Below are 13,168 nucleotides of genomic sequence, written 5' to 3'. Positions count from 1 at the left end.
TTGCAGCGGGGGCACTTGGCCACATCCCCAGCACTCCAACAGGCAGCTGCGGGGGGACAGTGGGGAGAGGCACTTTTTAAATAAGAAAGAAGCCAATCCCCACGTCCCGGTAAGCGCTTCCTGTTGGGATTAGCAGAGCTGTGGGGCATGTGTGTGCTTTTTCTTCAGGAAATACCTTCAGTGAGCCCTGGTGGGGTTTCCAGGGCAACCGGCGGCCGGACCCGCTGCTCGCGGCCATTCAGCCCGGGCTGTCGCTGCGCCGCTTTGTTGGCCGCTTTATTGCGCTCGGGCACACACAGCTCCCCCCGTTTTGTCAGCGCTGAATGCAGAACTTCTCCATTCTGACGGGCAGCTCTGGCGCGGGGCCATTTGCATGCAAAGTCCTTTTGGGGTTGGGAGCAGAGGGAGTGGGGAGAGCACGGCTGAATGCAGAGGGGGAAAGGTGAAGCTGTGCCGCCCTGACCCCAGCGCCGCTGTCCTCATCCCTGCGGGGCCGGGCCTGGGCTCCTGCTGCAGGTACTGGGACTGGTGGCACTCTCCATCTGCCTGTTGCTTTCACTGCAAAGCCAGAACTGAGCAATAAAAGCGCTGGCGACTTCACCTTAAAACAGAATCTCTCTGAGCTGAACGTCCCCATCCCCGCTGAGCGCTCTCGGACCCAAATTCCCCCTATTCCCTGCAGCGCTGCCCGCGGGCTGTGCACTGCTGGGTGCTGTGGGGTGCAGCACCCAGCGCCTGGGGCTGCAGGGAGTTCTCCTGAGCCCGATGTGTTCTGGGGAGCCCACCTGGGGGGCGTTTTGCTCCCAGCAGAACACCTGCACCGTGCATCTCCCGGACCTCCGAGAGACAGCGCTGCTTGCAGCAAGGTCAGTGCCACCCACACCCCGTGCACAGCAGTGGGCACAGAGCCTCTGGGCATCCCCGTGCCCCCCATGTTTGGGGCTGGAGTGGATGGGCTGCAGACATTTGGCTCCCTGCGGTGCCCCCCCTGGTGCAGGGGAGGAGAGCCAGGCGTTTCTCCGGCCCATTGAGCTCCAGGCGTGTGAGCACCGTGCTCAGAGCTGCGGCTGCTGGCAGGGGCTGCACCTGCCGGCCTGGGTTAGGTTACAGGAGAGCAGAATAAGGACAAGAGGCACTCCAGGCTGCTGGAGCACAGCGATCTGACCGGGTGCTGTGCGTGGGGTGAGCCGCTCCCACCGCGTGTGCGCTGCGGTTTTGCAGAGGCTGCGTTTCCCAGGGCTGCTGCGTGGCGGTGCCAGCCGGGCCGTCCCGTGGGCTGCCGCTGTCCGGCTGCCAGAGCCGCATTGTCCCTGCTCTCAGCCGGGGTGGGGGGGGGGGGGGTAACCTGGACATGCTCATTAGCCTGTGAATTCGTTTTCGGGCCGTTCCCACCATGCCGCGTTTTCCGCCTTATCCCCGAGTGCCAGAGATGCGCTTTGGGTTACCAAAGGGCAGGAGCCCGCCCTGCCCTCTGCCTCCCCACTGTCCTGTCCATCACTCTGCTCGTGCTCAGCGCTGGGCTGGGGGAGGGGGGGGGTGGTGGGGGGACACCGCCTTTGAATGGCACAGAGAGCATCGCCGTGAGCTGGGATGCAGCCCTGGGGGCCCAGAGCTGTGCCCCCTCCCAGGAGCTTTTCTCTCGTGGGCAGGGGCAGCGCTGAGCCCCGGCTGGGAGCTGGAGGTCGCAGCAACCCTCTCGTTTTGGGTTCTCCCTGTGCTCTTCGTGCGGAGGCAGGAGGATGCTGTGGGGTTGTGCCTTGGTGGGACGTGGCTGCGGCATTGTGTGTGCCTGTGACGAATCTTTTGAAACACAAATGAGAGCTGCTGGGAGCGCCGTCCTGTGTGGCAGCTGGAGAAAAGCGTGGGGAAACTGGGACTGCAAAAGCAGAGCTCTTCCCCCACAACCTGCGGGACTCTGGGACCTGGCAGTGGGACCCGCAGCCCTGGTTCTGGCCCTCCAGACGTCAAAGAAGGCGCTGAGCTCGTCCCCACAAGCTGTTCTCATCGGAGTGCTAAGAGAAACTCCCGAGCTGTTGGTGGGCGGTGTTCCTCTGAAGATGCTCAGATGTGCGAGTGCTGCAGGAGGAGAGAGGAGCGGGAGCTCCTGGAGCTGCACGGGGGCTGTCCATCACACTGCTGTGAGCACAGCTGACGATGTGTGTGCCTGGTTTGGACCTGCACGCCTTCACCGGGCGGTGCCAGGTCCCTGGGAAGCATGGGATCACGGCTGGAAGGGACCTGAAGGTGGCACGTGCAGGAAGCTGCCCCCGAGGATTTGCTTTGGGGTCTCCACGTGCGAAGTCTCTGTGCTGAGATGGGGCGAGTGGAGGAGGCTCTGAGCAGCCCCAGGCTGCCCAGCAAGGAGCAGGAGTCGTGGGAACCCTGCAGGTTTTTGCAACGCCGGTGACTGGGAAAGAACAGCACAGGGATGGACTGGATTGTTGAGCTGATGGGAGGACGTCGTGGGACAGCTACGGGCAGGGAGCACCCTACAGCCCCCGCCTGGCTGCAGCCCTCAGGCTGAGCTTCCAGCACTGTCACTGAGCCCTGCTGTCTGCCTGCTGTCCTGGCATAGCCCTGTAACCAGTCTGGTGCTGCCTGGAGCCAGGGGTCCCGGCCCGCTTTGCTGGCTGTCTGCTGCTGGGCAGGGAGACCCTGGGGTGGAGCTGTGCGGGGTTTGGTGCTCCTCATCCTTCCCTGCTGCCAGCTCTGCCCAATGTGCCTCAGGTTGCAAATTCCTCCCCGTTTCAAACCCCTTCTGCAGCGCTTGGCAGGAAACTGAGGGTGCTTGCGTAGCTTTGGGCTCCATGGCCGTGCCCTGGGGCAGTGCCTCGCTGCTGCTTTGGCCGCTTTCAGCGCGGCCGTGCTTGGGGATGTCCGTCCCTCAGCCGTGCCCCGCAGCGCATGTCGCCTCCTTAACACAGCCCTCAGCAGCCTGGTGTCCTGTTGTCTCTATTGCTTTTCTTTTTTCTCCTTCTCTCCCTCTCTCCCGAACTCCTCCAGCTCTGCCCAAAGTGAACATCGAGGTGGAGTCGCACTCGGCGCACCCCGGCGACCTCCTCCAGCTGCGCTGCCGGCTGCGCGATGACGTGCAGAGCATCAACTGGGTGCGTGACGGCGTGCAGCTGCCCGAGAACAACCGCACGCGCATCACCGGCGAGGAGGTAGAGGTGCGGGACGCGGTGCCCGAGGATTCGGGGCTCTATGCCTGCATGACCAACAGCCCCTCGGGGAGCGAGACCACCTACTTCTCCGTCAACGTCTCAGGTTCGTAGCGGTGCAGGGGCAGCGCCGAGGAGCAGCGTGCCTGTGTGCGTGTGCTGCATGCTGGCTGTCGTGCGCAGGTCGGCTCGGCGGGGCACGGCCCTGTGCAGCCCTGCTGGACAGTGCTGGCACTGTGCTCCCTGTGCGCGCGCGGGATGTGGAGCCGCCAACTTCGTGCAATGACTGCTGCGGTGCCCGGAGCCATGGGGTGGTTGTGCCCTCTGGGTCAGCGTGGGCACAGCTCGGCACAGAGCCCTGCAGCGGGGCTTGCACTGCTGGGTTTTCTGCTCAGAGCTGCACAGGTGGTGCCCAGCGCCCTCTGCACCCCGTGAGTCCATGGGTGCGCTTCCACTGTGGCGGTGCATGCGTGGGGACACGTGTGTCTGCATGGAGCTGAGCACTGGGGTGAGCTGGAGCCGAGGTTTTCTTTGGTGATTCTGAAGCCTGGTGATGAGGAATGAGTGCTGACGGTCGGGAGGTGCTGGCTGAGGCTCGGGGCCATCTCTGTCCACAGGATGCCCCGGATGGATGGGTATCCATGGGCACTTGGCAGCACAGCGTGGGTGCTGCCTTCCGGAGCACAAAGTCAGCCTCTGGGGCAAGCTGCTGCCTGGGCTCTGTGTGCTGGGACAGCACACACGGTGACCTCAGCTCTGCTCACTCCAGCTGTGCAGCGTCCACCTGGAGCCTCGTGCCACATGTCAGCGCAGGAGAACAGGAGGGGTCCACGCACAGCGCTCAGCTGGGGGTCTCTTCTCTTGCAGACGCGCTCCCCTCTGCAGAGGATGATGATGATGAAGATGATTCCTCCTCGGAGGAGAAGGAGGCGGATAACACGAAGCCGAACCGTACGTGTGGGATGGGTTTGCCCGTGGGTGGGGGTGAAGGGAAGCCAGGCTTGCATGTGAGCGGCATCCAGGGGCTGAGGAGAGGCAGGAGAGGAGAGGCAGAGTCCTGCTGCAGCCGTGGTAGAGCCTGGTTGGGGCGTGGGGATGTGCCAGGGAGACGTGCACCGTGCCCCAGTCCTGCCCTGGGTTAAATGGTGAGCAAACATCGCTGCTCCCCGCGGCTGATCCTGCCGCTCCGTGCCCCACAGAGGCTGTAGCTCCATACTGGACCTATCCCGAGAAGATGGAGAAGAAGCTGCATGCCGTCCCCGCTGCCAAAACGGTGAAATTCAAGTGCCCCTCAGGTGGGACGCCCAACCCCACGCTGCGCTGGCTGAAGAACGGCAAGGAGTTCAAGCCCGACCACCGCATCGGGGGGTACAAGGTACAGAGTGGGCCCCATCCATGCGGTCTGGGCCTGGGGGTCACTCTGGGAGAAGGGGAAATGAATGGGCTTCAGAGGCCCCGAGCCGCCCATTGGTGCAGCCACGCGCCTCTGGAAGGGCAGATGGGCCCCCTGACATTCCTGTTGCGAAATAGACCCACGGCAGTGACCTGCTTCTTGGTCGTGTTTGCAGCAGCCTCAACCTTTGGGGGAGGGGGGAGGACGAGCCCAGCCTGGCTGCACTAATCCCAGTGCTGAGCCAGGAGGGTCGGGGCGGCCACAGCCCCCGGGGGCACCGCACACCTCCCGCATCCAGCACTGCACAGTGGGAGCAGGAGGACAAAGGAGAGCTGCTCTGCGTGCAGGGCCATGGTGCAGCCTGGAGCATTTGGGGTAGGATGCTGGTGCTCCCCATCTGTGTGCTGGCGCTCCCCATCTGTGTGCAAAGCCCTGGGTAGCAAATAGGGTCGAAGCACTGAGCTGCAGGCATTGCCAGAGTGCCAACAGCACCCAGCTCACCCCAGGATGTGGGTGCTGACCCCCTCACCAGAGGGGAGCAAAGTGTCTCTGTTCCCTTTGTGCCACGTGGGGCGGTGTCCTGCACCCAGCCCATCGTGCTCAGCAGTTGGCTCTGTGCTGGGACAGCTGGGAACAATGATGGTCCCTCTGTAGGAGAAGGGAAAGGGGACCTCGAGCAGATTTATGCCATGTCGAGGGGCTGAGCCAGCTCTGATGTGTGCAGATCTCACCCACTGCCCCCGTCCTCCTGCCCCCAGGTCCGCTATGCCACCTGGAGCATCATCATGGACTCGGTGGTGCCATCTGATAAGGGCAACTACACGTGCATCGTGGAGAACAAATACGGGAGCATCAACCACACCTACCAGCTGGATGTCGTGGGTGAGGACGGCGCTGGGGCTGCTCGCTGCTCTGCTCCCCACGCAGCAGTGGGTGCTGCGCCCCGCGAGGTTCACCTCGAACCCTTCTGGGGCTTTTTAATTGCGATGGAAATAATTTCATAGACCAGACAGAAACTTTTTCTAATCGCCTTATTAGCCATAATTCCCAGCTGGGAAGGCTGGTCTGAGCAATTCCACATGTGGAGCTGCTCTAAATGCCAGTAAATGAACCATTAAGAATGTGATTTAATTTGATTACACTGAGCAAACTGAAGGGAACAGTCAGCGAGGTGAACAAAGGGGTTTGTTAATGCTGACTCACCACAGTGGCAACGGCTGGGGCCCTCGTTAGGTTTGTGTGACCTCTGACCCCTGAATAGACAGCGACGTCCCTGTGCCGGGATGTCACCTGTCCCCTGCTCTGTGGGGCTGTGGGAGGAGACCCCTGGGGACGTGGGGTGCCCATTGCTGAGGTCCCCATCCCTCCGGCCCCGCAGAGCGCTCCCCGCACCGGCCCATCCTGCAGGCAGGGCTCCCCGCCAACAAGACGGTGGCCCTGGGCAGCAACGTGGAGTTCGTCTGCAAGGTCTACAGCGACCCGCAGCCACACATCCAGTGGCTGAAGCACATCGAGGTGAACGGCAGCAAGATCGGCCCCGACAACTTGCCCTACGTGCAGATCCTGAAGGTAACGCCGCACACACGCCGGGCTGCCCCAGCCCGGGTCCCTGCGGGGTCACTGCCCTCACTGGGCACAGCTGGGGACACGTAGGTGGCATCGAGGCATCTGGAGCCCCACCAGCCCTGCCTGCTCCGCTCTGGGCTGTCCTGGAGGAGCTGGGTGAGAGGCAGACAGGGGGCAGCAGGCAGCGGTGCACTCGTCCTTTGGATCCCTGAAGGTGTATGCCATGGGCTGGGTGGGCGCTGGGGGCGAGCACGAGGCGGTTGGCTCAGTCCAGGCACAAGCAATGCCCTCAGCCCCTCTGCAAACACGTGTGTCCCCATCCATACCAAGGTCCCAGGACACATGGCTATCCCCAGCCATGTCCCCAGGCCCAGGGCGCACGGCCACCCCCAACCATAGGGCACATGGCCACCCCCAACCATAGGGCACATGGCCACCCCCAACCATAGGGCACATGGCCACCCCCACCCCAAGGTGCACGGCTGTCCCTACCCACACCCCCATGCACTGCAGCAGGAGCAGGTTTATGGTCCCCTGCCTCCCGGCTCGCCACGTCCCCCGTGGCCCCCAGCCCTGTGCTGGCACCATCGCTGCGGGCGCTGTGGTTTCTGACCCCATCGACGTGACTCCTCTGTTGTTGGTCTGTTCCAGCACTCGGGGATTAATAGCTCTGATGCGGAGGTGCTGACCCTGTATAATGTGACAGAGGCGGAGAGCGGGGAGTATGTTTGTAAGGTTTCCAATTATATTGGCGAGGCCAACCAGTCTGCGTGGCTCACTGTCACCAGACCTCTGGCACAAGGTAATCGGAAGGACGCCCAGTGGGATGCTTCTGGGACCGCCCGTCCCCAGCGCTGGAAAACACAACTCTGGGCTCTCTGGTTTCTGCTGTACTTCTGGTGCAAAAAAGCCATGGAAAAATACCCCCGCGGGGCCGGCTGGGCTGCGTGCTGTGTCTCCCCGTGTGCTCCCCGCTCTGTGCCGTCCCCGTGTCTCCGTCCTCGTGCTCCCACGCCGTGGTGCCCAGCCGGCCCTCCCTGAGCTCTATTTTTCCATGTGGCCCATTGCCAGCATGCTCCGATGGGCAGGACGCTCCGCTGGTGAAGGGTTTTTTTTAGCGGCGTCTCCTTCGGTCCGCCCGGATGAGCGGTCATCCGGAGGGTCTCTCCCAGGGGTCTCCACGGTCTCTGTCTGCTCCCGGGGCTCTGCCAAATGAGACTGCTCCCTCCTCTCCGCCTCTCCCCTGAAGGTCTCATGTCGTTTGCTTCTCCGTTTTTTGCTTCCACTCTCCCCTCTAGACGGCTGGCGTTAACACGACAGACAAAGAGATGGAAGTCCTTCACTTAAGGAATGTCTCATTTGAGGATGCTGGGGAGTATACATGTTTGGCGGGTAATTCTATTGGGATCTCCCATCACTCTGCATGGTTGACAGTTCTCGAAGGTATATACTCTTCTTCCTGTCCCTCTTCCTCCCTTGTTTCCACGTGTGTCGGATGCATTGCTGGGGCTGTCGCTTTGCTGCGCTGCTGTGTGCGTCGATGCGCTGCTCGGCCATCGGCGCCGCGCGGACCCACGCCTGATACAGCAGCCAGGGCAAGTTTTTGGGGCGCTGCGTGGGCGCCGCTCTTCTGCCAAAAGCTTTGCCCGTTATCAGCCGCTGCTTGGGTGCCCTGCGAGGTGGTGCTGCTGGGGACAGGAGGTTTCGGCTCTTCCGCCTCTCTCTGAGGCTCTGTTCTCTGGGGGGGTCAGGTCGGGGGCTGCCGGCGGTGTGATGGCAGCTCCCAGGGTTGTGGCTGTGCTGTTCGTGGCACTGCCACCTCCCCGGCCACCAAAGTGGGGCTGTGCCGTGGTGCGGGGGGGATGGGACCCCCTCCCCCAGCCCCAGTGCTGCGGCACATTGCTGCTGCTGCTGCTGCTGCTGCTGCTGCAGGCGCTTCTGGCTGCTCGGCTCCAGCTCCCAGCACCCACCGGTGCCGCACGGCCCCTCCAGCCCACTGCAACCACAGATCCCAAAGGGCGTGCAGCTCAGCATGGGCAGAGCTCGGCCCCACACAGTCCCCATGCAGACTGCGTGGTGCCCTCCCGCATAGAGCGGGGATGGGCACAGACCTCTGCTTCCCCCCACCCACGGCCCCTTCCTGCCCCAGGCACCTGCCTGTGTGTGCAGTGCGTGTCCCAAGGGTATGGGTACGATGCGTATCCCAGGGGTGTGGGCGCAGGGCCCATCCCATGGGTGCAGTGCAGCGTCCCAGCAGCCTGACCACTCCCTGCTGCATGCGGGATCGTCCTGCACCACCGCTCCCTGGTGATGCTGAGAGGAGCCAGGCTCTGCCCAGTCCCACTCTTGGCTCCCACTGATGCCCTCTCTGTGCCGACCCAGCTATTGAGGACACGCCGGCCATGATGACATCCCCCCTCTACCTGGAGATCATCATTTACTGCACCGGCGCGTTCCTCATCTCCTGCATGGTGGTGACTGTCATCATCTACAAGATGAAGAGCACCACCAAGAAGACAGACTTCAACAGCCAGCTGGCCGTGCACAAGCTGGCCAAGAGCATCCCACTGCGCAGACAGGTAACAGAAAGTAGAGAGGGGGTTTCTTGGCTCCTACTGCCCCTCCCCAAAGAAGTGCCCTTTCCCTGGGTTGGGATGAATGGGGCACCATGGCCACCCCTCGCCACGCTGTGTGCGTGGCCCCATGGCAACGAGGGTAACCAGGAGGATTTATGGCAATTTAATATTGAGACAGAGTGCGTGTTGCACACCGAAGGCCCCCAGGCTGTGCATTTTGTGATACCACCAAGCAGGAAATCGATTAAAAATGATACAGTCGTGCTCCAGCAGGGAGCGGCAGGGCACCTGCAGCATTCAGGAGCTGGGGGGGTCCCGGTCAGCATCTCCCCATTGGGAGAGGGCGGCTGCGGCCCCGGCGCTGCGTGAAGGTAACCCACGGCCCCGCTGCAGGTGTCAGCTGACTCCAGCTCCTCCATGAACTCGGGTGTGATGCTGGTGCGGCCCTCGAGGCTCTCCTCCAGCGGAACCCCCATGCTGGCCGGCGTCTCTGAGTATGAGCTGCCCGAGGACCCACGCTGGGAGCTGCCACGGGACAGGTCAGGATGAGATGGAGTGGGGTGGGATGGGATGGGATGGGATGGGATGGGATGGGATGGGTTCAGGTGGGATGGGTTCAGGTGGGATGGGTTCAGGTGGGGTGAGATGGGGCAGGATGATGGCACTGAGCGTGGCAGCCATCCTGCTGTCCCAACACAGCCACATGTCTGTCTGTCCTCCCACCAGGCTGATCCTGGGCAAGCCGCTGGGAGAAGGCTGCTTTGGGCAGGTGGTGCTGGCGGAAGCCATCGGCCTGGACAAGGACAAGCCAAACCGCGTCACCAAAGTGGCCGTGAAGATGCTCAAGTGTAAGTGGCAATGGGAGGGGGTCCTTGCACGGTACCCAGGTGCATGGTGCGGGGGGATCCAGGCCGGCCTCCCTGACTGCTGCCTTTGCTGCTGCAGCCGACGCCACAGAGAAGGACCTGTCCGACCTCATCTCCGAGATGGAGATGATGAAGATGATCGGCAAGCACAAGAACATCATCAACCTGCTGGGGGCCTGCACGCAGGACGGTGAGCGGGCGGGGAGGGGCTCCCGGCACCGTGCCCCCATGGGGCAGGCCGTGGGGTCCCGGCCCATGGCTCAGCCCCGCTCTCCCTCAGGGCCCCTCTACGTCATCGTGGAGTACGCCAGCAAGGGCAACCTGCGCGAGTACCTGCAGGCGCGGCGCCCGCCGGGCATGGAGTACTGCTACAACCCCACGCGCGTCCCCGAGGAGCAGCTCTCCTTCAAGGACCTGGTGTCCTGCGCCTACCAGGTGGCGCGCGGCATGGAGTACCTGGCCTCCAAAAAGGTGCGGGCCGCTCACGGTGGGCGCGTTGGGACGGGGCCGTGGGGCTCCGGGCGCCGTCTGACGGCCCCGCGCTCTGCCCAGTGCATCCACAGGGACCTGGCGGCCAGGAACGTGCTGGTGACCGAGGACAACGTGATGAAGATCGCTGACTTCGGGCTGGCCCGCGACATCCACCACATCGATTACTACAAGAAGACGACAAACGTGAGCGGGTGGAGGCGGCTGTGCCACTCAGGCCCTGGCCACCCCCGTGGGCTGCGCTGAGCTGATGGCGTTCTCTTGTCGCAGGGCCGCTTGCCAGTGAAGTGGATGGCCCCGGAGGCTCTGTTCGACCGAATATACACTCATCAGAGTGATGTGTGAGTACTGCAGGGTGCTGCTCCTCGTGTAGCTGTGCAAAGCGCCACGTGCACACCCGGAGCTCCCCGTGGTGCCCGGCGCGGTGGCTCACGTTGCGCCCGTGTGCCTGCCCGCAGCTGGTCCTTCGGCGTGCTGCTGTGGGAGATCTTCACGCTGGGCGGCTCGCCCTACCCCGGCGTGCCCGTGGAGGAGCTCTTCAAGCTGCTGAAGGAGGGCCACAGGATGGACAAGCCCAGCAACTGCACCAACGAGCTGTGAGTGCTGGGGGGCAGTGGGCACATGGGCACCGTGCCTGCGGTGCCGCCCGTGCTGAGCTCCTGCTCCGTCCTGGGTGCGGGCAGGTGCGCGCTGGGGAAGGGAGATGCTCAGAATTACTTTTGCAGCAGTCCCCATGCCTGCAACAACATCAGCTGAATCTGTTTGCGATAACCAGCGTCACATCTCCCTTTGCTGTTGCTCAGCGGGAGTGAATCCCAGAATGACCCCAGGGTTACGCCCTCACAGAGCAGCCCCCCGCCCTGCCCCCCGCCCCGTGTCCGTGGGAGGATGACCCCCGAGCCCTGCGCATTGCCAGGGGCAGAGCTGTGCACCCACGGGTGCGCTCAGCTCCCCCCCACCCCACTCAGGTACATGATGATGCGCGACTGCTGGCACGCCGTGCCCTCCCAGCGCCCCACCTTCAAGCAGCTGGTGGAGGACCTGGACAGGATCGTGGCCATGACCTCCAACCAGGTAGGAGAGCCTCCACACCCCACCCCGCCCCGCGGAGAGCCCCCCTTGAACCCATCCCTTGCAGGAGTACCTGGACCTGTCGGTGCCATTGGACCAGTACTCGCCCGGCTTCCCGGCCACGCGCAGCTCCACCTGCTCCTCGGGGGAGGACTCGGTGTTCTCCCACGACGCGCTGCCCGACGAGCCCTGCCTGCCGCGCTGCGCCCCGCACAGCCACGCAGCGCCGAAGCGGCACTGAGGCTCCGCACGCCGCAGCTCCGCGGGGAGCTCTGCCCAAAGGTTCCGTTCGGTGTTTGCCTGGTGGTTGGCTTTCCTTTTTCCTTTTTTTTTTTTTTTTTTCTTTTTCTTTTTTTTTATCTGTTTAAAACTTCCCCACGAGGCCCGTGCTTGGGTATCTCCGCGTGGCCGTGCCGCAGGGTCCCTTTGGGGCCGGTCCCGGTGCAGCACCGCGCTGCTCTGCTGCCCAAACCCGCGCACGTGGGATGTGCGGCGCCCGCCCCACGCACCAGTGCTACAACAAAAGTCCCGTGTACATAGCTAAAATATGTATAAATATGAATATATATTTACATGTCTTTTTAAAAGGGTTGTTACCAGAGCTATACCGGTTTGGTAGGAAGGTACTAGTGGCTGGTAGATATCAGTTGCTATATATTACAAAAAAAAAAAAAAAAAAAAAAAAAAATCCATATATTTTGCTACTTTTGCTGTTTTTATTTTTTTAAATTATGTTCTAAACCCTATTTCAGTTTAGGTCCCTCGATAAGAATTGCTGCTGCTGCTTCAGTTTTATATGGGGTTGTATTAAACCATAATAATAATAATGTGTCGATGCCTTTCGGGAGCACACGGCCACGATGCCCGCGGCCTTTCCCTCCCCCGGGGGCTGTGGGGGGGCCGGGTGCAGCCCCAGCGCCGGGCACGGAGCTCCACACCCCGGGGCTGTGCCTTACCCGGACCGCCCCGCTGGGGAGGAGGGGGCCATGGGGTCCGGTGCATCCCCGTCCCCCCCCACCCCCCCAGTCCCTGGCGCTGGGAGCGCGGAGCCAGGGCGCTATTACTTGAAAAAGTTTATTTTGCCTTTGTATGGAGAAATATTATTTGTTGTAAACTCTTCTGTAATGAATCTGGAATTCTTGTAATTATTAAAGACTTTAACCAAGCCGTGCGTTTTGCCGTCCCCATCCCGTGTGCTGGGAGATGCTTGGGGTGCACGGGGGCAGGGGCTGCTGCCCCCTCCTGGGTTAGGGGACGGCTCCCTGTCAAAATACCCCACGGTCCAACAGCCGCAAACCCTTCAACTTTCGCCTCCTTTGCTACCAGAGCGGTCGGTGCACGTGGCCGCGCTGCAGCGCTTCCCCTGCGTTTCCCAGCGCAGGGCGGTGATGCGGGGGTGCTGCCAGATGTGCTGGATGCTGCACACCAATGTCCTCGCCAAGGGCTCAGGCTTCCAGCTGGGCTCAGGCTCCAGTGATGGAAAGGTTGGGTAAGGGTTAGGGTAAGGGTTAGGGTCAGGGTTAGGGTTAGGTTAACCCCCTCCCTGCCTCTGTACCCCTGGGGGGGTGTCCCGAGCCCTGGTCTGGTGGCCCCTTGGTGGTTGGGTTCAGCTCTGACCCCAGAGCCCATGGCGCCGTGCCCACGTCCCTGGCAACGAGGTGGTTAATGCAGCGCGGCTGTGGGCCGCGGCTCTGTCTCATCGGCCCTTTTAAAAGCATCTGCTTGTTGCTATTTCCATGTGTAAATTAAATCGATCAGCTGCGCTCCCCCCTCCTAAATTAAGTAGGGCTTTTAATCAAGTGATTTATGTCGGATCCGCAGCCCGGGATTAAGCTCGCAGCGGCAGCGGGGGGGAGCGGGTGGGGGCCATAAATCAGCGCTCTCCCTGGGAGCAGTTTGGCGAAGGGAGAGCTGCAGCGCGTGTTTACATCATCAGAAAGTGCTGCTATCACCATCTTCTGCTCATTTCCTGGGGTGAGCAGGAGGGCAATTAAATATGATAATAAGCAGAGCAAAGCCTTGCAGGAGGCGGGGGTTGTGCTGCTC

At 62.2% G+C, this 13,168-nt stretch overlaps 1 protein-coding gene across 4 annotated transcripts in view; it reads left to right on the top strand.

Annotated features, from left to right (window-relative positions):
* FGFR1 (fibroblast growth factor receptor 1) overlaps positions 1–11,810 on the top strand; it is a 19,809-nt gene extending 7,999 nt beyond the window's left edge. Inside the window, exons 3-18 of one of the 4 annotated variants that reach the window (XM_021374960.1) lie at positions 3,004–3,267; positions 4,029–4,112; positions 4,361–4,536; positions 5,313–5,436; positions 5,933–6,123; positions 7,419–7,563; positions 8,503–8,705; positions 9,090–9,235; positions 9,423–9,544; positions 9,642–9,752; positions 9,843–10,033; positions 10,115–10,237; positions 10,322–10,392; positions 10,510–10,647; positions 11,020–11,125; positions 11,190–11,810. In XM_021374960.1, the coding sequence (XP_021230635.1) occupies positions 3,004–3,267; positions 4,029–4,112; positions 4,361–4,536; positions 5,313–5,436; positions 5,933–6,123; positions 7,419–7,563; positions 8,503–8,705; positions 9,090–9,235; positions 9,423–9,544; positions 9,642–9,752; positions 9,843–10,033; positions 10,115–10,237; positions 10,322–10,392; positions 10,510–10,647; positions 11,020–11,125; positions 11,190–11,363 (2,369 nt within the window). In that variant the 3' untranslated portion in view covers positions 11,364–11,810. The remainder of the gene's footprint in view (positions 1–3,003; positions 3,268–4,028; positions 4,113–4,360; positions 4,537–5,312; positions 5,437–5,932; positions 6,124–7,418; positions 7,564–8,502; positions 8,706–9,089; positions 9,236–9,422; positions 9,545–9,641; positions 9,753–9,842; positions 10,034–10,114; positions 10,238–10,321; positions 10,393–10,509; positions 10,648–11,019; positions 11,126–11,189) is intronic. The other 3 variants (XM_021374961.1, XM_021374963.1, XM_021374962.1) reach the window with 3 other exon arrangements.

Source organism: Numida meleagris, chromosome 21 (genome assembly GCF_002078875.1).
Source record: "Numida meleagris isolate 19003 breed g44 Domestic line chromosome 21, NumMel1.0, whole genome shotgun sequence".
NCBI lineage: Eukaryota > Metazoa > Chordata > Aves > Galliformes > Numididae > Numida > Numida meleagris.
Note: the sequence above shows the minus strand (reverse complement) of the source record. Positions and strands in the feature narration are given on the sequence as shown.